This window comes from Lissotriton vulgaris, unplaced genomic scaffold (assembly GCF_964263255.1).
Source record: "Lissotriton vulgaris unplaced genomic scaffold, aLisVul1.2 SCAFFOLD_1498, whole genome shotgun sequence".
NCBI classification, from domain to species: domain Eukaryota; kingdom Metazoa; phylum Chordata; class Amphibia; order Caudata; family Salamandridae; genus Lissotriton; species Lissotriton vulgaris.
This window is the reverse complement of record NW_028248965.1, coordinates 203,850-231,669: the sequence shown is the minus strand read 5'-3', so window position 1 is coordinate 231,669 and position 27,820 is coordinate 203,850. Positions and strand designations below refer to the sequence as shown.

At 42.9% G+C, this 27,820-nt stretch overlaps 1 protein-coding gene across 2 annotated transcripts; it reads right to left on the bottom strand.

Annotated features, from left to right (window-relative positions):
- Positions 1-1,741: 1,741 nt before the first annotated feature.
- Positions 1,742-22,139, bottom strand: HERPUD1 (homocysteine inducible ER protein with ubiquitin like domain 1). 2 transcript variants are annotated; one of them, XM_086950217.1, is made up of 8 exons: positions 21,824-22,139; positions 11,667-11,744; positions 10,944-11,012; positions 9,156-9,283; positions 8,579-8,698; positions 7,016-7,357; positions 3,971-4,067; positions 1,742-3,311 (listed from the first exon to the last, which is right to left on the bottom strand). In XM_086950217.1, the coding sequence occupies exons 1-8, from the start codon at positions 21,956-21,958 to the stop codon at positions 3,150-3,152; spliced, it is 1,131 nt and encodes a 376-aa protein (XP_086806343.1). In that variant the 5' UTR covers positions 21,959-22,139; the 3' UTR covers positions 1,742-3,149. The 2 variants fall into 2 exon arrangements, with proteins under 2 accessions (XP_086806343.1, XP_086806344.1); XM_086950218.1 differs by having other exon boundaries at positions 1,742-3,308; positions 21,824-22,029.
- Between the last annotated feature and the right edge of the window lie 5,681 nt (positions 22,140-27,820).

Here is a 27,820-nt window from a genome sequence, read left to right as displayed (position 1 = left end):
TCCGACACCAGATACCTTCGGGTCAAGTTTGCGCAATATAAAACTCAGTAATATAAACAATATCTAAACGTTGAACTATTTTATTAGCATGCTTATATTTTTTAATGGTTTTAAACAATTACTTCAGGGTGGCTTTCTGGCTGAGTGGGAAATTTTGTACTAGATGAATTATTATTAATGTCACAGATGGGATCGACGTGAACTCAAAGTGCTTTTGACATACCAGGTCTGAAGAAAAAGCATCCCAAACAAAGAGGCAGGCTCGACTAAACATTTTAACTACAGCTCATTGCCAGCAGCCCAGTCCTGACAATTGTCCTTGGCACAAATCAACCAGAACGGTCTTTTCAAATTACCATACTTTTTTCACCTAATTTTGTAACGCTTCAAATCTTTTACTAAATGTCAAACTCTTGTTATTTCTGCCATCGAGACTTATACAACTGGCTTCATATTTACATTGGCTTTAATTATTCAGTAATTCCACACCGAAGTCCACATGTCATTTTGTAGTGAAAGCACAGGGGGTATTTTTCATGTTTAATGTGATTGTTGTCTAGTTATAGTGCTGGGGGTGTGAACATGTGGAGATGACCTGCTTGCAAGGGCTAATGGACCGGATATTTTCCACTGTCTGCGTAGTTCACTTGAAGAATCGGTTGCCTAAAGATGCAGATCATACATGTCATCTCCAACCCGATCTCTCTTTATGCTCACGGGGCGAAGGGAAACACGTTGATGATCATTTCTGGTTTATGTTCTTTGCTTTTTGCACCTATGATGCTGAAAATCAACAGGTAGTAACAACGTCCAATACTGACATGGCTAGTACTGTAATTAAACCTTACAACGAGTTAGAACTTATGAGTTCCCAAAGAAGGAAGCCAGAAGAGCTTGTGGAAAAATATCGGGTGGTTGGGAAGCTGTTTGATACATGCCAGACAAAATCACAGATCTACTGGGAGCAGTAGTGTTAAGGCTCGGCTGTGCAAGCACCATGTACATGTTAATTTGGATGACGCACTGCAAATGTAATTTCAGAAAGAGTATATCAGGAGGACTCTAGGGGAGTGAGGGCAAGTATAAGTGCAAGAGGTATGCTGGGCAATGACAGTCAATACAGATTAAATTAGTGGTGCGCGAGTTACAATACAGGAGCAGGCAGTAGACTGGTGGTGCAAAAGACATCCAAGCAGGCCGGGTAATGTAAAAGAGTGGCCTGCCGAGAGTAATTTAGAAGATGCAAGTATAACAGACCAGATAAGTGCTAGTAGTATGGCATTCAAAGGATGACAACTTTGTTTTGAAGGGCTACTGACAGATCATAACCCAACAGTGGGCTTTATACCTGTTCAGGGGTGGTAGGGGAGGAATAGAGACTACAGGCCAATTACAACTTTGACAAAAGCTGAGAATACACAAAAAGTGCCAGTATCTTAGTTTCAAATTATACTTGCAATAAATGGTCCTGCTCAACAGTATAAAAATCCCAACCTACGGACTCAAATGTTTGTTTTATATTTTTATAATGCATCGATATGGAGAATAAATGACCTTAGCTAAGACCTAAGTGCAGGCCCTCGCACCAACTTGTGTTTGACAGCATCTTAGTCAAATTTTGACGAAGTCCTCAAACAAAACTGACACTGGAAAAATAGGCGCGAGACCACATTCTTTAGAAGCATATCAGTTAAAAATGATAAATGTTCTACATTTTCAGAAAAAAGACACCATAACAAAGTTAGTTTTTACACTGGCTTGTTTACTTACATTTCAGCTCAAATAACTTGTCCATTCTTATGCAAATAAACAAATATTTTTAAATGTATAATAAGATTATGACATGGGACAAAAGTACAAGCTGAAATCTTAACGGGCAACAAAAATGTCACCACCGAAGAAACATTTTAACTAAAAAGCTCCTTGTATTATTGAACAGACATGGCAACGTTCAGCAACGAAAAAGATCAAATAAAATGTTTCAATTGTCATGATTTTGTACCTTTTGCTGATAAGTTACGAGCTTTGGCTCAGAAAATCAAATTGGGTAATTTTAAATTAACATTTCACAAATATCCATGGGAAAGCTTCCAGAGACCCAACGCTTCGACTTTTGCATAAGAGGAGCCTAACATGTTAACAGTCATGAATCCACAATCTTCCTTTCAGTCGACTACACATACATAGGAAGACTCCATCGACAAAGGTTTTTAATTGACTGGAATGCAACATGTATGCAGCTCAAGCATAAATGTAGGCTACAAATGTCTGCTAAAACATATATAGCAATTTGAACAATAAGGTACTACACTCAGTGTAATGTGAATTTGTTTTAAAACATTCCAACAGGAATAAAATTGCACCAACAGACAATTCCGCTTCTATAGTGTGCAATGTGTATATACAATTTACATACAGATCCGTATTTAACATGTGGAGTACATTTTCATTAAAACACGTAGATCTGGAGGGGTTATATTACACGGTAAGGAGAATTACAGCAATCCACAAACCTCTGCAGGTACTGTCTGCCCCTTCAACGTTCAGTTGACACCCACATGCAGATTTCATTGCAAAACAAATAGGTGCACAGTACTTTCCAATGCCTACAGAGGCACAATTAAGAAAAATCAAGATTTTAAAGTGGGAACCACAATACCAAAAAAATGAAGACGGCTGCAGTTCCAATGTATGCTTCCAATAACCAATATACTCCGGTGTGGGCCCAACACTATTCCTTTAACGCTGATCAGCTCTTGCAGCTCCACATACAGAGAAGTGCAACAGTGCAATGCTATACATTACATATACAATGTATTTACAAAATTGCAAGAGAAGTTCTATATTTAGTTTGTTAGCTTTCGTAAAACCTCAAAATGTTTTCCATTTGGCTAAGGACACTCATACTTCTCAGCGTTTAGAAGATGGTGTCTCTGGATCCAAGATGAGAACGAAGTGAAAGGATTAAGTGCTTCTTACTTGCTGCTTGTTAGGTGGAGGCCCGCCAATCACCTGCTGCCCAAGGAAGTAGTTAACCACATACGATCATGAGTGACGAATGGTACACAGGGCAGGGCAATTTCTACTGTGATGCACCTTGTTCCTTGTAGGCTTGTCTGTAGTCTATTTCACAATGCTCACAGAAGTGGCTAGTTGACTACACCTGGAGGGCCCTCCGGTATCAGCGACGCAAAGAACGTTTTGAAAAATACCCAGGCTGTACTTACAAACCTGGGGGTGTGCAAGTCAGCAGCCGCTCTTTCATTAGGAGAGCCCTCTACCTCATTACCTTCTTCTGCTGGCTGTTCCTGCTAAGAAAAAAAGACACTGTCAAAAGTATGTTGAGGTCAATCATTATGAGCATTACCTATTTCACAAAAACAATTTATGATGGATTAAAGAATTTTAGGAGGAAATGCACTTTGGATCACCTTAATGTATAACAACATTTCTCTGGCCAACTGAAATTCCTTGTACTACAGTCAATCCTCAAGTATCTGCATATCGCAGTTACTTCAATGCCCTTCCACGCCTAGGGACAGTCAATTCCGATATAGAAAGATTTCAGTGCACAAAATGATTGTCCTTAACATAATGAAATGTTTCTAAACCAGCTCCAGCTAATTAAGATAGTCAAACACATGGTTTTTAGCTTGTGCTATGTGAATCAACTACCTCAAATGCGTGTGCCAGAATTAATCACCTGCTGCAGAAATCAGATCCAAGGTAAATCTCAGGGAAGAACTTTTGTTTAAAAAAATAAATCGACTAATCTCTGCTCCAGGTTGAATATTTTTCCCGAAGTTAATGTGCAAGTCCATGGCCTGGAGCAGGAGCATCACTTTATGTATGTGCACTGAAACTCAATGTCGCTACCGCTTCTCGTCCGATCTTAAATTGCATTTGCAAAAAATGTTGTGTATTACTTTATTTTTTTTACACTGCTAGGCAAGCTTCTGAAATGACACACCTGTAAATTATTGTTCTGGTCTTGAGCAATTTGAGGAGGATTGTTGAGAACTGGTTGAGCAGGCCTTTGCCTAAATGGAAATATCCCGGCATGGTGCCTGCAAGTGAAAGAACAAACTGTCAGCTGCTGTTCACACATACAGACCAACGCACAGAGAAAATATGCAAGCCATCGAGTAAAGCATGTTGAAGTCCACCAAGAAACAGAACTGATTTTACTACAGTGGTCGTCTCGACTTTTCCCATTTTATTCGGCTAAATTTGATTTGTTTTTAAACCCAGGCATGCCTGTTTTTAATGAAGAATTTGATTGTTATTTCAAAGTTTGAGTATTGCAACAAAAATAAAGTTCCCGTAGATTTGAAATGCTTTTCTTTTTGGTGAAGCAGGCCCCATTTCTGCTGCAAATTTGAAATACAGAATGTTAACAAACGCTTGTCAGTAAAACAAGCACAGGGAAGTGTTTAAATAAACCACAACTAAAAACAAGCATATGCAAAGCCACTAGGACCTGCCTTTTGGACCTATTAGCTGTGCCAGTTTTTTCTCATAGTACACGCAGATTTAAGGAGCACTCATTTTGGAAAGAGTTAAACGAATTACTCAGTTCACCCAAATGGATCAAATTTGGGAATCCATAATTGAAACCTATGTCTACTTGTTACCAATTAAAACTTAACTATCAGGAAACATCACAACATAGGTTGCAGTATTACTTCCCACGTGTATATAAAGCAATTAAAAAATATAGTTTAACGTGTGACGTTTCCCTTCCTAAATCAAAATTGTACAATTTTTTATACATATTTTTCATGTTCTACTTTTCTTAGTTAGACAATTAGATTACATGCGTGGATATATCAGCAATAAGGTGATCTTTTGATCACAGTACTAACTTAAATAAAAGGCATTCACAGCTTCTGGAAGAAAAACACCCATTTTCTGTAGAACTGCCGTGTATTCATGGCATCCAATACAAACAAACAACAAAATTCCGAACACGTTCAGCATGTAGGGTTAACAGAACCACTAGCAAATAAAGCAGACGCCAAAGAGTTAAAGGAAAAGTTAGAATGTCAACATTTAAAAACTGATAACGTAAAAAGCAAGGCTCAAGGGCATGTACAGAAAACAAACATGCCTTGGACAACCTCGGAGCATAGGGCACACCACTCTTACAGCCACAAAAGACAATGATTTATACGTTTTCTGCTGGCTAACTACAAGACCACTTAACTGGGAAGTTATTTTAAAGATAGACCAGAACACAACTGAAGTCACTTTTTAGTGGCGGGGAGGATAGGTGTGGTTAGCTCCAAAGCAAAGTAAATGATAAAAGAACAATTAGAAAACCGCTTCAGAGATCATTCAAACAAACTAGTGTCAATTAGTCACGAAACATGAACAAGTGCAGAATGTGGGTATGAGGGAGTAGGGGAATCAACTGACCACCCGCTTCATATATGGTTCTCCTCAGTTAAACTTCAGTTTGGAAAGGTAGGGGCTTAAAAAAACTACAGCAATGCAATGTTTGGAGATGAAAATAAGAGCAGGCACATTGAGAAATTTCAGCTTTGTCGCAAAGTCGAGTATTTGGGTATACACAACCTGTCAATCCTTTTTTTCACAACCATACATCTCACAATCACCATCAGCAAGGCATTCCATGACAAGATAATGCACTATAGAACTGCAGCATTAATACACAACAAATACCACCTTAAACATGTTAGGAAGATGATGCAACAATTTATCTCCACTAGTTTTTACCTTTAGTTACTTTCACAGACTAAGTGGCAGCTACGTGTCTAAGCAGAGTACGCTGTGCCACTGCCTCGTGCTGCCAAACCACTGATTACATGAAGGGATGTGGATGGTAACCTATTAAGTAAATAACTGCACACTTCGCAGCTTCTGAAAAGTCTTAAAAACTGTGCATTCAATTGATCATTGACATTACGCAACACGCGCAAGTCAAAGTTCCAGAACACACTCATATCAAAAGAGCCATTTAAACCTGTAAATCTCGGTGCACTTGGAGTCTGAAGTCCACCATCCTCACTCAAACTCCAAGGACACCAAAACACTTTGTTAAAGGTGAAAGACTCATGACCTGCTGGCCTGAAGGCTGATCTAACCCTATCATCGTCACAGCTTCAACAGAAACTAATAAAAACTGCTGCCGCAAACCTCATTTAAGGTTAGTCAATTAAAGTCCTGACACAAGAGTATATCACCCTCTTCACTACATCAAATCCCACCCACAGTTCACTGAAAACCGATCTTTACTGCGGTCTTTGAATACGCTGGGGACCTTTGTGCCTGTCCAGATATTCTTGAGAGAATAAACCGTCCTTCAATATAAAGCATTAGATCGACATACTGACTGATCATTCATGACCTGTGGCATTGCTTTACTATCTTCAAGTATGGTTTGCTAAGTGAAATATTAAAATGTAAGTTGAAAATATGACAACTGATGCGACTGCTCGGACCTTATATATAACTATGTATTCAGCACAGGTGCCAGTCTCTTGGCAGCTGAAGCTATTCTGTCATCAGTGCTCCATGTTCTGTCCTTTTCTGGATCAATTGCGTTACTGCTCTTCTGTGCAGACCTTGAGGTCCAACAAGGGGAAGCGTGATGCTCTTACAATGGAGCCCAGAAAACTTTTTTCCAGAAGAGGTTTTTAAAGTGGGTAAAAATATATCCATCTGGCCCATCACTACACGTGACTCTTTTAAACCAATTAGCAACTGACTGAATCACAACTACTTGTCAGACTATTTTCTGTACAAGATTTCTGGAACAGTTGCTCCAAAGACTATTCTACATTCTCCAAGTCAACAGCACCTACGTGTTGATACAGGAGCGTGAACTAACCATGGAAAATGTTCAACATATGTTACTTTCTATAGCAAGTTGCAGTGCTGCCTTATGCAGCACTCAAATCCGTGGTCAATACGTGTGCAAGAGTGAACTGCAGTCTCACAAAGCAACAACTGTAATTTGAAAAGAAAACCACAATGAAGGAGCTTAACTTACAGACACATGAGGATCATGGCTCCCATGACAATCATGAACCGGCTCAAGCTGGAGTAGAAGTACAGAATACTGACGAACACGGAAAATCTTGCAGCAGTATAAACCCAGTCTAACCAGTCGCGGTTTATATCTTCCTCGTCGTCTGCCAAACCTCCTTGGGCATTCATTCGCAGGTTCTGATTGGCACCCGGGACAACCTGCGGCTGGACATTCGGATTGATGGGTTGATTGCCCACAGGGAAGGGGTTGTTGGGTAATGGATCTGGTGGTGCAGCGGCAGCTGGTACTACAGGTATCTCTTGGGCTCTTCGAGAAGGTGGAGCAACAGCAGCTGCCGCCAGGCTAAAAGAAAGGGTGGAAGGTAAGAAATACATATCATTTATCTGCAATCAGAGCAGCTAAAACACAAAAACAGAAATGTATTAAATCTAGTTAATGAGATGTGATTAATTTGTTCGAAATTACTTTGTTTGCAGAATCTGTATAAACGCACAATTGTTTTTTTCTTTATAAAGTGAGAAAAAAAAGTCAAATGCTACTGTTGTAACTCTGCCCGTGGCTTTAAGTCTTAGAGCTAATACAGTAAGTTCAGTAAAATAGTTCATTAATAACAAATGCAACACGCTGATAGGTACAACTGTGGAAATCAATTGATTGTTCGGTGTGGGGTAGGTTAGGGTGGGACAATGGACAGGTTGTGTGTGTGACCAAAGGAAAACAGATTTAGTATAGATTTGATTAGCTGGTTTCAATGGATTTAATGTATTTGCTATTGACCTGCAATTTGTGTTTAGACCTCAGTTCTAGACTACGCATGAACTGCTGAGTCTTCAGTTGCCTTCGTTCTCCAAAAAAGAAGCATGCTTCGAATGGTCATGCTGTTTGAAGCACGCGTAGTGACATTACATCAGTTTAATGTGAGATAAGAGAATAGGAAGTGTGAACAAAATTAATGTTGTGCGAAAACCAGATTTAGGTAGAAATACCTACTATACCCCAGAAAAGAACAGCGTACAACACACTTCCTTCAGTGACGTGTGCTCAAAAACAAGCCGCTATGGGGGAAAATTATTCAGTGTGCACCAACTGCATAAGGACATCAAGCACTAATGGCACAACAAGGAGCTTCCCACATCATGCACTCCCTCCCCAATCATAAATCAAACAAGGGTTCCCTACGAGCTAGACAGTTCACCATTGATCAAACAAATAGTGCTAATGCATCAATGAAGCCAAATCTAAGTAAGTGTACGTTGTGTACTTTCCTTCAAGAATGCATTTGGTATTATCAACTCAAAACAGTTTTTCACTCGTAAAGGGTATTTTCTAGCTTTTTTAGGAACTAGTCCCTATGTGCTGTAGCATTAAAAATCTTGATTTACCACTTCTGAACACTGTACAGTCTGTACAAACAAAACAATGTCTTTGTAATATGACCCAAATGTGGCTAACTGGTATGATACATTTTTTAACTGAAGGAGTCACGCAACCAACATTTTCACAAACAGAATTGATCCTTTAAAAAACCCATAGAACATTTGGTAAAGATAAAGAGCAACTTACTACTGCATGTAGTACTGCCTTGCATAAAACTGCTGGTACCAGAGAATGTGTTGTGGACTGTACGCAGTATATGGTGCATAACCTGCGGCTGTTCCATGGATATTTTCCTCTGCAGCAGGCCTTTGGAAAAGGAAGCCAATAAAAAGGTTATTTAGGAAGCTGCATTACAAAAAGGCACTTGCAATTCAAATAAAGAAACCAGAAAACAAAAACAATTAATCTGCTATCAAACCCACTTAGCTGTGTTCAAACAGTATTGAGAACCATTCAATTCACTGTGTTAGTGCTTACATAGTCATCTAGCAAGCATATCCAAGCATACTGGGGGTAAAGTGTATACAGAACCAGACAGCACTCGCTCCAGATACTATCACATTAGAGCTGCTACTTTAAACGTTTATCTTCACATGAAGGAAGAGCTATGGTCTAGAACTTCAGCAACAAGGCAAAGAGCTGTGATATAGAAACTAGATTTTATTGCATGTGCACTTAAAGATCAAATCTGATAATGCAATTCAGAAGTGTTTTAACCCCTTATTGCAGCATAGCCAAAGAGCTGCAGGAAGACATCACTTACAGATTGCCAGGTGGAGCAGCCAAGCCTTGAGGAAGCCCCCTTTGCCGCAGGCCATCATTTGTAGGCACCGCCGAAGGGTTCGGTCCGGTTGTGGGATGATGTATTGACTGTTGCTGGACTTCTGGGGTCTGAAAGAAAATAAAGGGGGAATTAAGCTGGACTATGGCAAATATATAGTGATATCATCCCTTACAAAGATATACAGAGAAATGCCCTACCCAACGGAGACCTCATTTCTATTTAAAAGAATTCGAACTATTTGAAATAGTGAAGTCAGTAAATGACTCAACTGCTACATGGGACGTACAAAAACATAGAAATCATTCAATGTCTCCCAAAGTGACAGCTCACTAATAAAGCATGGATGGTGGGTTCCAGGAGCGTGTTCACGTTTTACACAGTCCCACTGATGAGATGTCTAATGAGACTTAACTTACAATTAAGAAAACATGAATATAACTGCGCTCCACCGCCATGTGTAATTATTAAAGCTGCACCATGTACAGGTGGTCATAATAGATGGTCTTTGAGAATATAGGTCCAATGGTGTAACCTGTGCTTTATACATAACGTTAAAATGCAAACGCGTGTGCACAGTCTGAAGGCATGTCACAGGTTGTCCAAACCAAGCCTTTCGTACCACACAACTTCACGAATGACAAAGTCCAGATGGGGGCAGAGGGGGCAGAGTACAAGTGCTAGTGAATATTAACTCCAACAGCTGTTAGCCAAACCATGCAGACTTGCTGAAAATATACAAGGGACCTGATCAGCGAGGCTGGATGATAGGGCAAAACACAAGTGGGTTCTGCTCGCAGTGAAAGGAGGCAGCTGAGCAAAACATTTGCCAGAGGACTTTGGCTATGCGGGTTAGTTCTAATTGGAGAAGGGGACAAGCACACTGAAATGTGTAATGAAAAACACAAGTGTGTGTTAGATTTGTGCCACAAGACTGATCAAAATGTAGGTAGCCAAAACCTTTTCTCACCACAGTCCAAAAACAGCATAACAAAATACTGATATGCCAACACTGAAACAATGAGCAATTGTTTTGGGAAATAAAGGTTAATTTTGGAGCTAAAGAGAAGTAAACCCTTATGTTGCAGGAAACTGCAGTGTGCCCCAATCAAAGCCAATCTATAAGCAACAATTACGCTTTACTTTTTAAGCACGATAAAACTGCTTAATACACAAACAAGCAAAGAGCCTCATTTAATCCCAAATTTATTTTAGCAACATAAATTGCCTCCTAGGAGTGAGTGCTTTTGGTGCTAGCATCAATGCCTTTATGAAATGGAAGTGAACCTGCAGACCCAGAAATGCCAAGCCTAGCTTCCTCCTAGTTAATAGTAGTTTCAGGCCGGGCACTGAATGGGTATTAATGGTATTGTGAAAATCAGTAGCTCAAGCTTAAATTGGAGGCACGCTCCGGCCAGAACATTGAAGTCCACATAGCAAGTTCTAATCATAGCTGCCATACCAGAGATTTTGATCCTGACAACGACCGCATAGGCCTCATTCCTGATGCCAGGAAACAAGAGAGTCCTTATTGTCTAACTAAAAACTGCTCTTTACAATGCAGAACCTGTTTTCGACTAAACAGCAGATTTGAATCTTTTCCAAAGACACACCACCCCTTTGTTGTAGTGGCTGCAAGTTTCCATTACTACACAGACCCATCCTGTTGACCAACAATTCTAAATATGTGTGCATAGTACTCTGCACGAAACTGCTATGCATTGGCACACCACCATTAACCTGCTTGATCAAGAACAAAAGGTTTCTTACCTTTAATGGCTGCACTGGTGAGCTGTTCTTCGAGTTACAAACAAGATGTAGAGTATGCCTGGACTCGTGCTGAACAGAAAAAAAGCTATTCAGTAATTCCACGCAAAACCAAAGCATTAACATTCACCTTTTAAAACTGAATGGCATTATTGGAGTATTCAGCACTTCACGTTTTATACGGTTGTTGCATTGCATGCTGTCAATCTAGAAACGTGATAGACTCCTAAATAATCACATTAGCATACACTACAAAAACACATTACAGAACACCTGCATGCCGGTATTCTATATAATTTTTTTAACTTTAAAAAATGTGAAAAAGCTTGGCAAGTAGTAAAGTGGACTGTCCAAGCATATAAAATAAGCAGGTCAGCGTAACGTGACTAAAGCACATGTTGAGCTATTTAGTGCTTATTTTGGCACGTGCTTGGACTATCCGACTACACTCGGATATTCAATAGGGTTACAACTAACGTTCCCATTAAATTAGCATTAAACTTCAGCACACTAAATACAACCAATATGCTGAAGAGGGAAGCTAGCCTATAAACTCCAGCATGCTTCATAAATCTACCTCAGTAGACCGTAGCATCCTGGTAGTAGATTATTTTCCACCTTAACTTGTCAACGTTAAGTGGACAAACTCTAATCCACGTATATTTACTCTGCAGACCGCAAGATCTTAACTTTGTTCTGAAGCCGCAACAGAAATTCTAAAGTTACCTTTGGCAGCACTTGATCCAAGTGTAGATCATCACTTAAGAGCTTCCCTGAATAAATCAATCTCTGATCCTGTTCCAGCTGTAAAGAGAAGAAAGAATTATTAGTGTTCCTGGCTACGAACCAAGAATGTGAAGAATTATCACAATAGCAATACAGTACGCAAGGAAGCATGCACACTGTTGTCTAGCCAATCATGGCTGTGGTATTTTATTATGATGCCACATCTTGGCATACCCTTACCACTTGGGGAGACTACAGCAACACAAAATATGGACGGGATGCTGAACATTGTCAAACATTCGCCCCCCCCCCCCCCCCCCCCCAATCCCAATACAGAGATCTGGGCCTCAAGCTAGCCTGGCTGATGAGGTGATACCTCGAAACCAGTCCCAGGACGCTTGTTTTCCAGTCCACGGAAGACCTGGCCTGTTCAAGGGAGCAGGGTCCAGACTGATTTGCATGTGGCTGGCTCTAAACTGGGGCGACACAGTGAGCAAAAAACGGTAGATTTAACCCAGATCTGTGACATGGGTGAATGTTTGACAATGTTCAGCATTGTCATTGTAAAATTACATTGTTCTCTAGTTATTGTTAGGGGTTTTATGGTAAGAGCACGTTCCGAACGGTGTGCGTTGCATGTCATACTTAAATAAGAACACACTTGGGTCTTAGAGTGTGGCTAGGAAGGAAGACCCTATTATAATTAATTCTATAAAACGTGATCTTGCTAATCTTTGAAAAAAGCAGGGAATTATCTTTTGTTTCTATTGCAAATTAAATATTACAGGTAGACAGATCAACGCCCAGTGAGGAGTCACAAGACTTTAGAGGCATTGCTGGCCATAACTTACTCAGTGTGTGCAGACATGTCGTTTTCATTACAAAGATCCTGTTTGAACCAGTCCTGTAGTTTTATGAATTCTAAAACCACTATTCTTATAGACTTCTAACTGAACTGGAGGGCATCGGTGAACATACAAATTGATAGACTGAGAAGTGCTTTAAAATATTTCAGAAACGCAGCAGGTTTGTTTCTTTTCTGTGAGGTAAGTCTCTCTAAAGTAACCATGTTACATATAGTGAATTATGAAACTGACTGCTTCTTTTTGATCTCAGTATGATCATCGGGTTCTTAAATGAGACTTCGTTACCAACATCAGTGGCTGTGCTGCCACCTGCACTATATGGATGCAAGTCCAATTTTCTCAGACATTCTGCTCTCGTATCTAGATCTGCTCTTTTACATTTAGGATGGAATTCATAGTGGACTGGTGCTTCTAACAGACTTATGTGGTCATTCTAGGATGCATTGTGTGATGGGGAGTATTTTGTGACGTTCTTGGATTCCACTAACTAAAGTCCTATCACCGCACAACTACACTACATTTGTGTTTGAGATATGCAGGTTTAGCGGCCAGACAACCAAATTCATGCAGAAATGTAAAACGATACTGAGCACTCCTAAAAAGCCTGTTCAGAGCAATGCTATATTACAGGCAAAAAGTTCAACCTACTGACATGATTCTTAGCTGCATGAAGGGGACTGACTGATCTGGAAAAAAAGCTAAATTATCAGTCTGGTGGATGCTATACTAGTTCACATTGAAATAAGTCGCTCTGAAACGACACTCAACTTTAAAAAACGTAAACAATGTAAAAGTCTCATGCTTTTAAAAACCGTTTGATACTAGGCCATTCTAAGTGAAGTTCAGGGTCTCTGGCAAAGATGGTACTTGCAGGGTAAAAAAAATGTGCTGATGGGGCAAAGGGCGAGTGGCAAAAACTTTACTGCACAATACCTGTTGTGCAACAAGTTTGAGCTACACTTTACTCTATTGACATCTTTAAGTGTGTGGCACGGGTGGATTATTCAACAGCAACATTTTACGCATCCGCTCCTAGTGATAGTAATAGCTTGCCAAGTCTTTTCAAGACTTGTGAAAACTGATGCTTCAGATGACGTGGTCAGTTGACTGGTTTCCGCAAAGACAAGTAAATGAACAGCTTTCAAATCACATCGGCTACGTCTAAGGTATTAAGGTACATTAACCCCTTACGTGCGGCCGCGATTCTGCACCTGTGCAGCGCTTTTAAAGAGGAGGCGGGTTTATGCCGGCCCTCAGCCGTCATCAGCACACGAGCACCGTGCTGCATAACGGACGGGGGCAGTCCGCACGCAAGGGGTTAAGGAGATGGCTAGGCACTGCTGCCACTCAGCGGCCCACCTATGCTTTTAACAGCATGTAACTATTTTGAATTTGTATTTAATGAGTTTTATATGGCGCTGGCTAGACACGTAGGTATCAGAGCACTTTACATTGTTAGACAATGTTACAGAAAATGATAATTATACTTTGCATCAAAAATAAGCAATGTTATGTTATATGTTATGTTATGTTAATAACATTTATTAGGCGCAACAGCTGCCCCAGCAAAGGGGCGTCCTGGCGCCAGATCATATGCAACAACAAAACAGATCATAGCTGACAGAGGGGGATATTAGCCTACAGAGATGAACAAGTGGGTTTTGATGGCCCTTCTAAAAAGGGTCAAGCTGTTGAGGGCCCGAATGTGAACAGGAAGGGAATTCCATAAATCTGCCGCCAACACGCGGAAGGAACGTCCTCCCATCCTGCTAAGCCTAAACCTAGGCTTGTTCGCCAGATACTGGGCTTCGGATCTAAGGGATCGCGAAGGGACATAAGAAGAAATAAGGCCTGTCAGGGCCGGAGGTGAAGACAGCTTTAAGATCTTAAATGCCAGACAGAGAACCTTAAATTTGATTCTCTGTCTGACCGGAAGCCAGTGCAGAGAGGCCAAGACAGGAGAGACAGAACATCGTCTCGGGAGACCTACAATGGCCCGTGCAGCAGCATTCTGCACCCTCTGAAGCCTCGTCGCCTCAGCCTGATTGACTCCAAGGAGCAAGGCACTCCCGTAGTCTATCCGAGAGAGGATAGAGGCCTGAACCACCAGTTGGCGTGTGGGAGGGTCGAAAAATTTGAGAACTGGTCTAAGTCCTCGCAGAATGCCATAGCAGGTGGCTGCTGTCTTCTTTGTATGGCTGGCAAAGGAAAGGTTAGAATCCAGCCATACCCCCAGATTTTTAACTTCGTCCACTGGAATAGGCATCGCCCCCAGTTCAAGAGGCCACCACTGGTCTCCCCAGAGTTCCGCCTGCTTCCCCACAATCAGGACCTCGGTCTTTTTTGCATTAAGCTGTAAGCAGTTGTTACGCATCCAGCTAGCCACAGCTATCAGTCCTGCCCGGAATCTGGGCGCAGTCACCTCAGGGTCCCCACTGAGTGTCACCGCCAGCTGCGTGTCGTCGGCATGCGATGTCATCGTAAGGCCATATTGCCTAACGACAGCAGCCAGCGGTTTCACATACAAGTTGAATAATGTGGGGCTGAGGGCAGAACCCTGAGGGACTCCCAGTTCCAGAGAATGGTACGAGGACTGGCCAGGTGGAATGGCTACTTTAAAAGACCGGTCCGAGAGGAATGAGCGGAACCACTTAAGAGCCTTCCCGACAATCCCCACTTCCTCCAGACGCCGCAGCAAAATGTCATGAGACACCGTGTCGAACGCGGCGCTCAGGTCTAACAATAGGAGCGCCGCGGTCTGCCCCGCGTCTAGCACTGATCGCAAGTGCTCAATCATGAAGAGCAAAGCCGTTTCAGTGCTATGTTGAGCACGAAACCCATTTTGAGTCTCGTCAAGGATGTTATTACGCGAGAGGTGGGCAGACAGAATGGTATTCACGTGTGCCTCCGTGACCTTGGCGGTCCAAGGCAGGAGGGAGATGGGCCGGTAGTTCTCCGGGAGCAGGGGGTCTGAATTCGGTTTCTTCAAAATGGGTTTGACCACAGCCTGTTTCCAGGGTAACGGAACCACGCCCTCTCTGAGGGCGTGGTTCCGTTATACATTGAAAGAGGAAAGAAAGGATAGAGAAGAAAGGAGGAGGGGGAAGTGTGAAGGGGGAGGATGAGGGAAGAGACGGCAAGAGAGATGAAAGGGGGTCTGCCTATAGACCGACTGGGTAGGCAATGTCCGAGGAGGGAATCCACAGCTCATCTCCCCTTTAGCTAAACAAGGAAGCTTCATCGGACATCAGTCAAATGGCTAGGTCTCAACTGAAGAGGAAGGTTCACATAAGAAAGTCTGGTAGATAAACAGGGTGGGAACTAAGGGAAAGGACGGGTGAGGGCAGGGGTCAATAGCTGGAAAGATGAGTAGAGCAGTAGGGGGCAGGGTAAAGGGGGGAAAAGGGGGTTATGGTCAGGAGAGTTTGCCCAAGGACTGACTGGGTAGGTGATGGCCAAGGAGGGAATCCGTAGCCCATCTCCCCTTTGGCTCACGAGGTAGCTCCACCGGGTATCAGACAAAATGGCTCTCATTTCGAATGGTGTGGCACAATAATTTAGTGCCGGCGCACCATTCATTATCTATGGTTAGACTGTGCATTGTAAATTTGTCAACAATGTGTCAATAGATCTCTAAATGTTTAAGATGCGTAGCCACTTAGTGTCACGAAAAGCAGTGATGCAGGTCAGGAGGATGCCAGGCTCGCGGTCATTTCGGCGGTACAGCGTGTGACGTCACACTTACCGTCACGCTTTTATGCATGGGAGCTGCGTCATCATGCACCCTACAGGAAGGCAGGCTGCCATACATGCAGACCCACAAACAGTGCTCGGGCATACCAAGCAAACTACGGGTTCTAATTTAGTCTGTTTTATCCATGCATGCATCTGGCACATTCCATACGAACAGAATAGCCCGAAGCAAACTATGTTCTTTGCACGTCTAACTATTCCCTCTACAGTACAGACTACCTACCAAACCAGTTCTATAAACCACAACAAAACGTCCCCAGTGACAGCACGCATATCCATGTAAGAACTCAAACCTATGTCATCATCTGAAAATTAAATCACGAGTGCGGATAGGCGATCTTAATTTAATTTTACACAGGGGCACATTATATATTAAGCGAGCGTGATTTACGAATCACAACTGCAATCGATCAGAAACTTTGAAACATACACATTTTAAAAGGAAAGCGGTAACTAATAACTTTCCGTATGAAGCAATCCCTTGTTTAAAGAGGAGTTACATTGCCACAGCTATGAGATAATGTAAACAAAGTTTGTTCCTGCTGAATGAGCTAAATAGATCTCTTGGTTTACATTATAGCTGTTCAAACAACCACAAACCTCAGTCCATGACAAAACGTGTTTCAGACATTATCTGCATGATCTGCATGCAAGTCTCCTGATACACAGCATCTCTTCAAATAACAGCTAGTATGCAATACACCGCCAACAGGCATTGCGGTAACTGCACCAGAATAAGTTAGTGGCAGCTTTCTGCTGCAGAATAGCTTGCTAGTCTTCCGTTTACAATCGTTAGTGACCACAACACGTTCTGCTATGTACCATTCAACACCAAATCAACTTGAAAGCAGAATCTGTCATTTACGACACTGACAAGTAATTATCGCTGGAGCCGTGTCGCTTCGGATGGCCTAATGTCTACATATGAAATACACCTAGTTTAGGATGGAAGTGTAGATTCAGCGATCCTCAGAACGGTTCGACGGATTCAAGTGAACTTTAAAGTGCAGTACTGCATGTTTAGAGTGCTGGAAACGTCTTGATATTGCAGGACTGTGCACCGCTTAGGTGAAAGACTTAGTTTAATGTAAATTCAGTGAGTGCGTAGTGTCCAGCATCAGAGGCAACTTAAGGCTAGATGCATTATCTACAGTAGAACAAGACCTCATCAGGCAACTCCGTGACTGGGATGATATTAGCCTTTACTGTTCCCCATAACGAAAGAAGTCTAAAAGCATTGCACGTTACCTTCCACTTAAAATTATTGAAACTTCTGCTGAGAATGTGGGATAAATCCTCAAGAGCATAAAGACTGGCAAACGTCCTCTTAAAGTATTAAAAATGAATGTGCAAGTTATGTTGTTGTATAACATCACCTTACTAGAAGATGCATTATATGAATGGCCGGCTTACGAGTGGATGCTGTTAAATGAAACAGTGATTGCAAAAAAACACAGTTGATTGACAGAATGCAGAACAATGTCTTACATTCACCCCAGTACAAAGATCTGGGCCTAAATCCATCGTTTTTTTGCACTCCACACCACCCTAGGTTAGACACTGGCTATATGCAAATCAGCCTTGACCCTGTGCCTCATGGGAACAGTCCAGACGGAACTACCAAGCCATGTCTTTCCTAGACAGAAATCAAGCATCCAATGACCGGTTTCTGGCTATCAGGCTTCTTCTGCCTGGATAGCATGACTCCAGTGATGTGGAGAGCCTGGGACTCACGTCTGAGCATACCCAGCCCACTCGGGGTGAAAATTGCAAAAAACACAGTTGATGGACAAAATGCAGAACAATGTCTTACATTCACCCCAGTACAAAGATCTGGGCCTAAATCCATCGTTTTTTTGCACTCCACACCACCCTAGGTCAGACACTGGCTATATGCAAATCAGCCTTGACCCTGTGCCTCATGGTAACAGTCCAGCCCGAACTACCAAGCCATGTCTTTCCTAGACCGGAATCAAGCATCCAAGGACCGGTTTCTGGCTATCAGCCTTCTTCAGCCTGGATAGCAATTGCAATTTTCACCCCGAGTGGGCTGGGTATGCTCAGACGTGAGTCCCAGGCTCTCCACATCACTGGAGTCAAGCTATCCAGGCTGAAGGCTGGATGCTTGATTCCGGTCTAGGAAAGACATGGCTTGGTAGTTCGGGCTGGACTGTTCCCATGAGGCACAGGGTGAAGGCTGATTTGCATATAGCCAGTGTCTGACCTAGGGTGGTGTGGAGTGCAAAAAAACGATGGATTTAGGCCCAGATCTTTGTACTGGGGTGAATGTAAGACATTTTTCTGCATTCTGTCTATCAACTGTGTTTTTTGCAAATGCAACAGTGATCACACTCAAAATCGGATACTTAAGTGTTCGGATTAATCATACGCAATAATTATCGTCTATTCTGTCTTTTGGGGAAGTAACAGGCAGATGCTGCTGCTTACCACACTAAACTCTGCATGTCGGGTAAACACTGCCTTCTGCCCTTGTTAAATTACATTTGGTTTGAACTGCTGAAATTTAACAATGCAGTTTTCTGCATCACTTAGAATTGTGATCCCTGCTCAAACACTTTGAGCAAAGATCTTGATTTAGCGAACCTTCTGTAATGAGGCCTTAAGCATAAACAAGGAACAACAACTGCAGAGGTCTCAAGTAAAACAGGATCTTCAGCCTACCAACGCAATAAAGAAGATCCTGTCTTAAGCACCTCACCAGATAAGGAACAAAGTGGACGACCTACAAAAAGTGTACACAATCTTCTGAAAGTAAACAAGCTTTGCTGCATCTAGGGAGTGCAACAAGAGTCAAAGGGGGTAAAATGGCAGTGCAAGTTTGAAAGTCAGACAAAAGGATAGAGGTAGAAGTGATTATTTAAGACAAACTGTGCGGCTGACCATGTTTAAGCACCTCAGTTTCAAAGTAAAACTGAGTCCATAAGTTGTGCAAACACGTCCGGAGCTCGCCGCACAAATACTCCACTGCGAAACAGATACCTACGTTTTTGTGGAAAAGGACAATGCACCAAATAATAAGATTAAAGAGCTTCAATTGGTCCAAAAAAGTCCTTTATTCTTTTCAACCTTTAAAAACCTTAGCCAGCGCGTTTCGTTCCATTGGAACTTCGTCAGGGCTCAATAGTCTCTTGTGGGTCCAAAGAGGGTCCTAAAATAAGTAGTCCGAATATTACCAGGCCTCGTTCTCTAAAACAAACGTCTTTAGTGGAATTGTCAGGACAAAATTTTCAATAATCAAAGGCGTTTCTTAGTGGCCCAAAGTATTGGCACACGTATCTGTTTTAAAATATCGAACAGAAGGGTAGTACAGTTAAAGTTGAACAAGCCAATATGGAAAAGATTCTCGTTAGTCCAAATGTCTGAAAATAATCAGCCCGTAGACCTTCGTGTTAATTCGGCATAAATAACCCTCGATAAAGATGGTGACGACAACAACCCAAAGTAACGCCCGTCCTCAGTGTAACTGGGGCATGAATAACCCCCAGTAGGGAGAAACGAGACGACCAACCAGTATAGCTGCCGTCCGTCCTTTGGGCAAGTCATGCGTCCTTCGTATCAAGGGACCAAGAAACGTTAGAGGTGAGAAAGGGCAGAAAGTTGAAAAAAAGAGATGGAAAACAAAGGGGTTTCATGCCTGCTTTACAAACTGTAGGGTAATGCCCCTTGAGAAGTTAAAACAGAACTCTATTGCCTTCTGCCCTCAGGAGACCCGTTTTATTTGTTTTTGGTGGTCGCTAGCTGAAGTTTACACATAATACCTGTTGTGACTGGGAAGGGTAGAATGAATCAAGACTACTAATAATCACTGAATCCACGGCTCTACTTTTCAGGGTTAATAGTGCACTGTAAAATACGCACCACTCTAATATTATGTTCTCTTAAGGGTGAAGAAATGGGTGTGTAATTAGCATTCATATGGTGTTTAGCTCCTGAAATACCCTCACAAGTTCTTTTTGAGTTCCAGAAAAGGAAGCTTGTAGCACAAACAAAATATACTAATTTTGCCAACTTTGAAAGGTTCAAAAGTCTAGTGAGACCACCGGATTACTTGTGATTGTCAAGGTACATGTAACAGTAGCTTTTGGAAAGATAACCACAGGCAATTTATTGTGATTGTAAAGCTCATTCCCCCAATAACCATCACCCCAGCAACAGCCTGCACGACTAAAGTACGTGGTACAGATAAATATGGATTTGTCCTGCGATATCCCTTCCAAATATATCAGCACTAAAATTTCAGAGCGTGATGCACGTCAGCACAGAAGTGCATGTGAAGAGCAATGGGCCGATAATGTACAACAGTTTGGGATAAAAGCGCACTTTAAAAGCGCATAGGATGTATCAGCCCTGAGAACAGAGGAAGAAAAATTTGACTAATCAGTAAGTACGGGGGCTTACAGGCACGGTGCAGGCCTGCAAGGCGCAGTGACGGGATAGGTGTGCATGTAAGAACACGTGTGCTTTATTAGAGCTCAATACGTAAATACTGGGTTATCAGTGCATGATGCAAGTAAGAGGGCTGCAGAAAACGAATTATTTTAGGCTGTAATGTGATAGGCGTTCACTTAATCGAACTAGATATAATGCATTAACTTGTAACGCAAATATGCCTCCAGGACAGTACACAATACAAATTTGGTTCAATCAATCAGCATTTATAAAGCGCAGTAATGTCACCCCTAGGGGTATGTAGGAGCTAAGTCTACGTCGAACATTATATACCCCACGAACACGGTTCACTCTTCAGGATGTCACCCCACATCGACATTTCCCATTCTTCCACCTTTACCCCTACCCCTCCATTATTTTCAGTTCTGACTGGGGACGCACTGAAATTTAGCTAGTTCAAGATTACTCTGGGGAACGTTTAGAACGTACGCAGTGCTTGGTGTAAACGCTCGTACCGCTTTAGGACAACAGTTTCTCGGGCAACTTTTGCTTGAAGCCTCGCCTAAACTTCAAAACTTCACTTTGGGTGGGCCAAATGTGGTGTAATAAAAAGCTAGAGTCTGAAGAGAAGCGCCCAAAATAAACCTCGCTCCATTTCGATGAGGCCTAAGAGGAAAACAGCCACCCGGGATGGGAGGGGCAACCTTTTGGGAAAACAAACACACAACTGCCCAACTCCCATAAACCTGCACCGAAAGCAGTATCAGAACACAAGGCGACCCAGTGCGGAACATTAAGATTACACAACAACTTCCCTACCCTGATTTTAACAGACAAGTTTATCTTCGTGTTATAACCACACCCCAAGAGAAGTGCGCATGTCTAACGAGAAGTACAGTTTTCTGATCACAATAATGTAGCGCTACATTGGGCATAGTTATAAACACCATGTCAATCTGACACATTGCCCTCGCAAAATACCGCCATGTCTCGGCAGTCGCAAAACCTGTACAGGCTCCCACTGACTCTTGTTCATGTCTAGTCCACCAAGCGCTTCGACGCCTCGCCAGGGGTAATACGCGCTATAAACATTCAACAATACAATCCACATAGCCCTAGCCTACTTACCGGCCCTCCAGGCAGCACCGCTCTCAAGTGTCCCTTCAGCTGTCGCACGGTCCAGCCCCACTCCGCCTGGACGAGCTGGTCCTGCTGCTTCTGGCTGGGGCTGCGGATGAGCAGAGTAACTTGCGCTTCCGCCATGTCTTCAGAACACTGAGCAGAACTCTTTGAGGGCGCGCTCTACGGGCTCCGTCTAACGCGAGTGCGCGGCCAACAAGGCATTATTTATAGTTGACCTGACGAGTCCGACAATTGTGTGGCTGATGCTGATTGGCTATCAGCTATAGCGTGGCCCTATCACAGGCCCAGTCGTCTGCCTACTGTTCAACACCTACACATCACGGCACAGGAAAGACCACGCCTAGAAAGGGGGAATCATGTGATGACTGAATCTTGACAGCTTTCTGAGCATAGAAATAGAAGACAGAAAGCAGTACAGAGCCCTTCTGGATTCCGCCATCTGTTGATGGCACGTATTTCATGCTTTCCCCGGAGCGAGATAAACTCTGTGCTGTGCAGGTATGAAAAACTGTACCGAGGTTATGAGGCCATCGATACGCAACGTATTTTAACAAAAAAAATCGAAATAGGGTTTACCAATGTTGTTATGTTTTAAATATATAATACGTGTGTAGTCAGATTTGTTGGGTAGTTCACTTTTCTAAACGTTCTTAATAAGAACAATATTTAATTAAATTATTTTTGTTCTCTCAAAAATCCGGGCGACATGGGTTTTTCGATAGGAGTTAACGCTTAACGGAATGGCCGACCACTTTTTTTTATTTCCATGATTGAGACAGTGACACCATTACATATGGGGCGGAGCTGGAAAACGGACGCAATTCCCGGAACAGAACGGCCACGGCTTGTGCAAGGCTGGTGCAAGAGCTTGCATAGGGCGTGTTCTACGAATGTAAACAGTATTGCGCAGACACTGTAAACATTGACGGTTCAAACCTCCCGCAAATTTACTGTATCCATTTAATTAATGTATGTTTCCTACTAGCGTGGGCATTTATCTTCCTAGAATGGAGCTATATTAGCTGTACGAAGCGGGTCTTCCAGTCCTAGAGGCCACAGGTTAAACTGGTAGGTAGGGTTTGTGGTAGCAGACACTAAACAATGTACAAAAGATATATTTGATCCAGCGCAAATCCAATAAATTGATCAGGGATAAATACTTACATTTTCACACTACTTTGGCCCATACACATTCACCCACATCCCTGATGCGCTGGGGTCGAGTTATTTATTCTTCTCAAAGCTTACTCACTACAAAAACCTTATATTTAAACATCCTGTATTTTATGTATAGTCAACATCTGCAATCGACTATTCATCTACTTGGTCGATGAACCAACTAGCTGAAGAGCTGTTGGCAATGGAAATTCTAAGAATATTAGCAATCAATAATTGACTAAAAGATCCACAGATTCTTTATACATTTTTAGTAATTGTATCTAGTAATAATAAATGCTCAAAGCAAACGTTATAAACTCAAACACTGGACACCTCATGAGAGAGTAACAAACTAATCATAGCGATATCGGAAATAACATCTCAAATATACGTTGTACAGAGTGGATAGACAGTCCTGCCAAGTATCCAGCATCAGGCATTACTGCACTGAAATGCATTGTCACGCATAATGCATAGTGTCTCTCAGCTGTACGGAAGTGCAGCCTGGCTGTTAAAACTGTGTGGTAGTGCACCGTGCCCCGCTGCTCTCGCAGGCTTGCAGTTGAGGCTGCTAGCAGGGTGAAGGTTCAAACTCACACTGCTACAATGTATGGCTGTAAATCCCTGCTGAGCGTCCGGCCCAATCACGTTGTGTGGCCGGCGCCGCAGGGGGATGTCACATCCTGCTGCCAGAGCGGATCTGGGAAGTTTGTGGAGAAAAGCGGAAGTTAGCCACTGTGTTTCGTCCGGCTTCACAAATTCAATTACATTGGCGTTTGGCTTGCAGCATCGTGCTGGGTGCTGCAGGCAGTTCGTACCAGCCTTGCTGGGGCTGCCACGTGCACTGCTATTAGCCGTTTTCTTTACCTGTTTCCCCGACCCCAATTTCAATACTGCTGGACCCGAGCAAGTCGGAGAGGAGTGAGTGATCTGGGTTGTAGCGGCCACCAAGACAGAGTTTGCGGCAGCCCGGGACTCACTGGACAGCCTCTCTTGAGGGTGACAATTAACTAAGGGGGCTGGATGAGGCAGTTTTGCAGAAGCCTTGATCCAGAGTTCCAGGGTTGCTGTGCTGTTTGTCACCATCAACTGAGAGTACTGGTGAGCGGCCCTCGGTGGCAGGCAGCATGGGCTATGACACTGACCTGCTCCGCTATTTCGCTGTTGGTGCAGCCGTGTGTGGACCCGACACCACGTGCCGGACCAGAGCCTGATTTGCGAGGGATTGGAGCAACGCCCTCTTGACGGAGATGCTCCTCAGTGGAGCGGACACATTAAAGCTGCTCCATCTTCGCAGTTGACAATTGCTGGGAGGAGTGAGGTCTGCGGGCCGAGGTCTGTGCAACCTACTGTTACCTGGCTGTTGCTGTTTGACCACCCTGCACACCATTTGAGTGAACAGTTTGTTTCAGTTTTCAGTTTGTTTATTTATTTCGAAGGTTAAAAACCATCATGAAAATACATCACAATAAAAAAAAACATGATCATGAACTTTCTCAACGACATCTCATTATTTAAAAAGAAAGGAAAGGGGCATCACATTTAAAAAGAAGAGTTATTGATGCTAATAGGACCAAAGTGCAGATGACATACAAAGGCTCCGAATCACATAATAGATAGCTCCGTTGCCTACCAATTTCAGCAGCCCATAGTGTTTCTCAGTTTAAAAGCAACTTTAAGAAAGCTTATAATGGCACATAAGGTTCGCATTTCAGTGGCTCTTTGCAGAAACAGTAAGGCAGATTTGGCATGGATGATTTTTGAGTCTTTTAAAATCCCTACTAAAAATCTTTGACGGGGTGTTTTAAAATAAGGACACAATAATACAAAATGAAGGGTGTCCTGCGGAGACCTATTGTCGCAGCCGCAGGCACCCTTCTGCTCAATTGTTGGAGTAAACCCTGATGGATGAGCTAAATTGTGGTGCAACAAATTGAGCCTAAAACGAGTCATTAAAAACTAATCTTTGTTCATCTATTTCCCCCAGGGTATCTTTGATATATTTCAGCCAGGGGATTTGGAGGGATTTTTCTTTCGTCAAGCAATCCTGGATGATCTGTCTGGATAGTTCCGCGTTAGGATTTAGCCAAATTTTGATCCAGGCCAATATGGGTCTCAGTCTAATCGAGTCCGCTATGTATGTTATTCCCAGCTCATTGTGTGTTACTGCAGCGGAGGTGCTCAGCGGAAGTTTTAACAGTTTTTTTAGAAATTTCTCTTCCTCGCTTTGAATTAGTTGAGCATCTCTGAAACCCCAGACTTCAGATCCGTAAATAGTCTTTGAGATGCTGACTGATCTGTACAGAGTCAGCACCTGCTCTGGGGACCACCTTCCCATTCGACGAGCAAAGTTTAATATGGCTCCATTAGCTGAGACAAGTCTCCTCGCCCTCTCCTCTACCAGCGGGGCGAACTTTAGCTTCTCGTCGAATAAAAGACCCAGATATGGGAATGTTTTAACACTGTCCAAGACGTGATCCCCCAGTTTAAATACGAATTTCTTCTGAGGTTTCTTCCCCACTGTCATAATGAAGGATTTTGTCATGTTTACAGATAAGTCTAATTTTCTCATAAAATCTGCGAAACCCTTAATTAGACGCTGCAGGCCGACCGCCGTCCGGGCTAAGAGGACGGCGTCATCGGCGTACAAAAGTACTGGCAGGTGACGTGAGCCCACCTTTGGGCAATCAGTTCCCAGTGCTAAAAGGTCGCTCTCCAGGCCGTTTATATAGAGGGAAAACAAGAAAGGTGCCAGGATACACCCCTGCCTGACCCCGCCCGAGCACAGGAAGGGATCGGTACTCACCCCCCCCGCACTGTAGCGGACCTTGGCAGTGGTGTTCCAGTGAAGTTCCCTCAGGATGTTGATGAGGTCCGGATCAATTCCCAGATTAAACATAAGCGACCATAGTTTGGCTCTGTTAACATTGTCAAACGCCGCTGCTAAGTCCATGAACCCCATGTACATGGTGCCTTCAGACGCTTTAGTGTATTTAGCAGTGAGCAGGTACAGGTTGAGGCACTGGTCGGTGGTTGATCTCCCAGTTCTGAACCCATATTGGGTGTCCACCAGGATATTATGTGTGTCAGTCCAATCCTGTAGACGGTTGAGAAGTGCCCTCCCCAGTACCTTGGCAGAGACGTCGATGAGCGAGATTGGTCTATAACACTGCGGGCTGTCCCTACAGCCTTTCTTGTAGATCGGGACAATCACCGCAGTGGACCATGATCTCGGCAGGCCCGTTTTGATGGCAGCATTCAATACTCTCATTACCACTGGGGCCCAAAGATCCGTATTGCTAAGAAATAGATCCGGTGGGGTTCCATCCGGGCCCGGGGCTTTATTTCGTGTTAACCCTAAGATTGCCTTAAGAGTTTCATCCAGAGATAATTCGAATTTTTCTGCCCTTGGCCCCCTCCAAATTCCGTCACCAATGTCTACATCCTGCTGGTTGTACAGGGATTTGAAATGGGCAATCCATTGTTCCGGCAAAATGTTTGAGCTGATGACTGGGGAGCTTGAATCGTGGAAACATGGTTTGTTTATAATTTTCCAAAACTGGATGTAGTCCTTGTTTTCACCGGCCTCCCTTAAGTCTGCCCAGATTTCCTTTTGGAGGGTGCTTTTTCTGATCTTAACCTGGGTTTTATAATTTTGTCTACAGCGAGTAATTTCATTTTTGTCCCTTGGTGTCATTTTCAGGCTCTGTTTTAAGTCTCTTAACGCTTTAGAACAATTGGTATCAAACCATCTGGGCGTGGATTGCAGGTTTATGGGCTTCTTGGTTGTCAGGAGTTTCTCTATAATTTTAGTTAAGAGTTCAAATGCCTCTACTACTCCTCTGCCCTCTACTGTGACATCTAGACAGGTCTCTATGTGATCTTTCCCTTCACTAACTAATTTAACATAAAAATCTTGGGGGTTAATCACTGACCACCTTAGGCGTCTCCCTCGATCTGTAGGTTGGATTTCCACTTGTTGGATCACGCCTGGTACTTTTTTGATAAGATCTTTCCCTTTAATTTCTATTATAATAGGGTTGTGGTCACTAAAGGGACTCCACTCTGTCCTGGTGTTTATAATCCTTTCCCTAGCCCAGGCGGATATCATGACATAATCTATTATAGAGCCCCCTCCTTTACCCTTAAAGGTTGGTATTGGGGATTCACCAGCCTTATAGGCGGCTAGATCCATAACCTTAGTGAGGGCAAAGTTTTCTAGTAACTTCATCAGTAATGTACCCTCTTTAGTATGTGAGAAGTGGGGGCCCTTTTCTAAAGGGCAACCTGACCAATCGGGAGTTAAGGGGAGTAATTTGGGGCATAGATGGCAATTAAAATCCCCCATCAACAGAACAGTTGGTTCAATCCCCGTCATCCTTTGATCTAATTCCTCATTTAGACAGCTCTCCAAGTGCTCTAAGATTGGGTAGTTTCCCTCCACTGGTCCGGAATTATAAAAATTCACGAACAGTAGACACTCCCCCTGATGAGTAAGTCTAACTGCTTGTATATTATCTGAGGAGCAGTCGTTATATGACCAAGAACCCTTCAGGTCTAAGTCTACATATAGAGCTAAGCCTCCCTTCGCTCTTCCCGAGTTAGTGCCCTGTGCTGGTTTAAAGAAACATTTGTAGCCTTCCAGTTGGCATGGGCCCGAATCTCTTGCCCATGTTTCCTGGAGCGCTATAAAATGAAAACACTTGATAAATTCTAGCCATTCCTTGTTTTTTAATTTGGCTTCCAGCCCTGCGACATTCCAAGATAGGATAGTCAGGCCCTCCCGCTTTCCTTTGCCTATTGCCACATGGGTTTCAGTAGCTC

Coding starts and splice junctions, on each gene's coding strand:
- HERPUD1 (XM_086950217.1), bottom strand. CDS start 21,958: ATGGCGGAAGCGCAAGTTACTCTGCTCATCCGCAGCCCCAGCCAGAAG. Junction 11,745..21,823: donor CGGTGCTGCCTGGAGGGCCG/GTAAGTAGGCTA, acceptor TTCTCTTTACAG/CTGGAACAGGATCAGAGATT. Junction 8,699..9,155: donor GCTGCTCCACCTGGCAATCT/GTAAGTGATGTC, acceptor CCTTTTCCAAAG/GCCTGCTGCAGAGGAAAATA.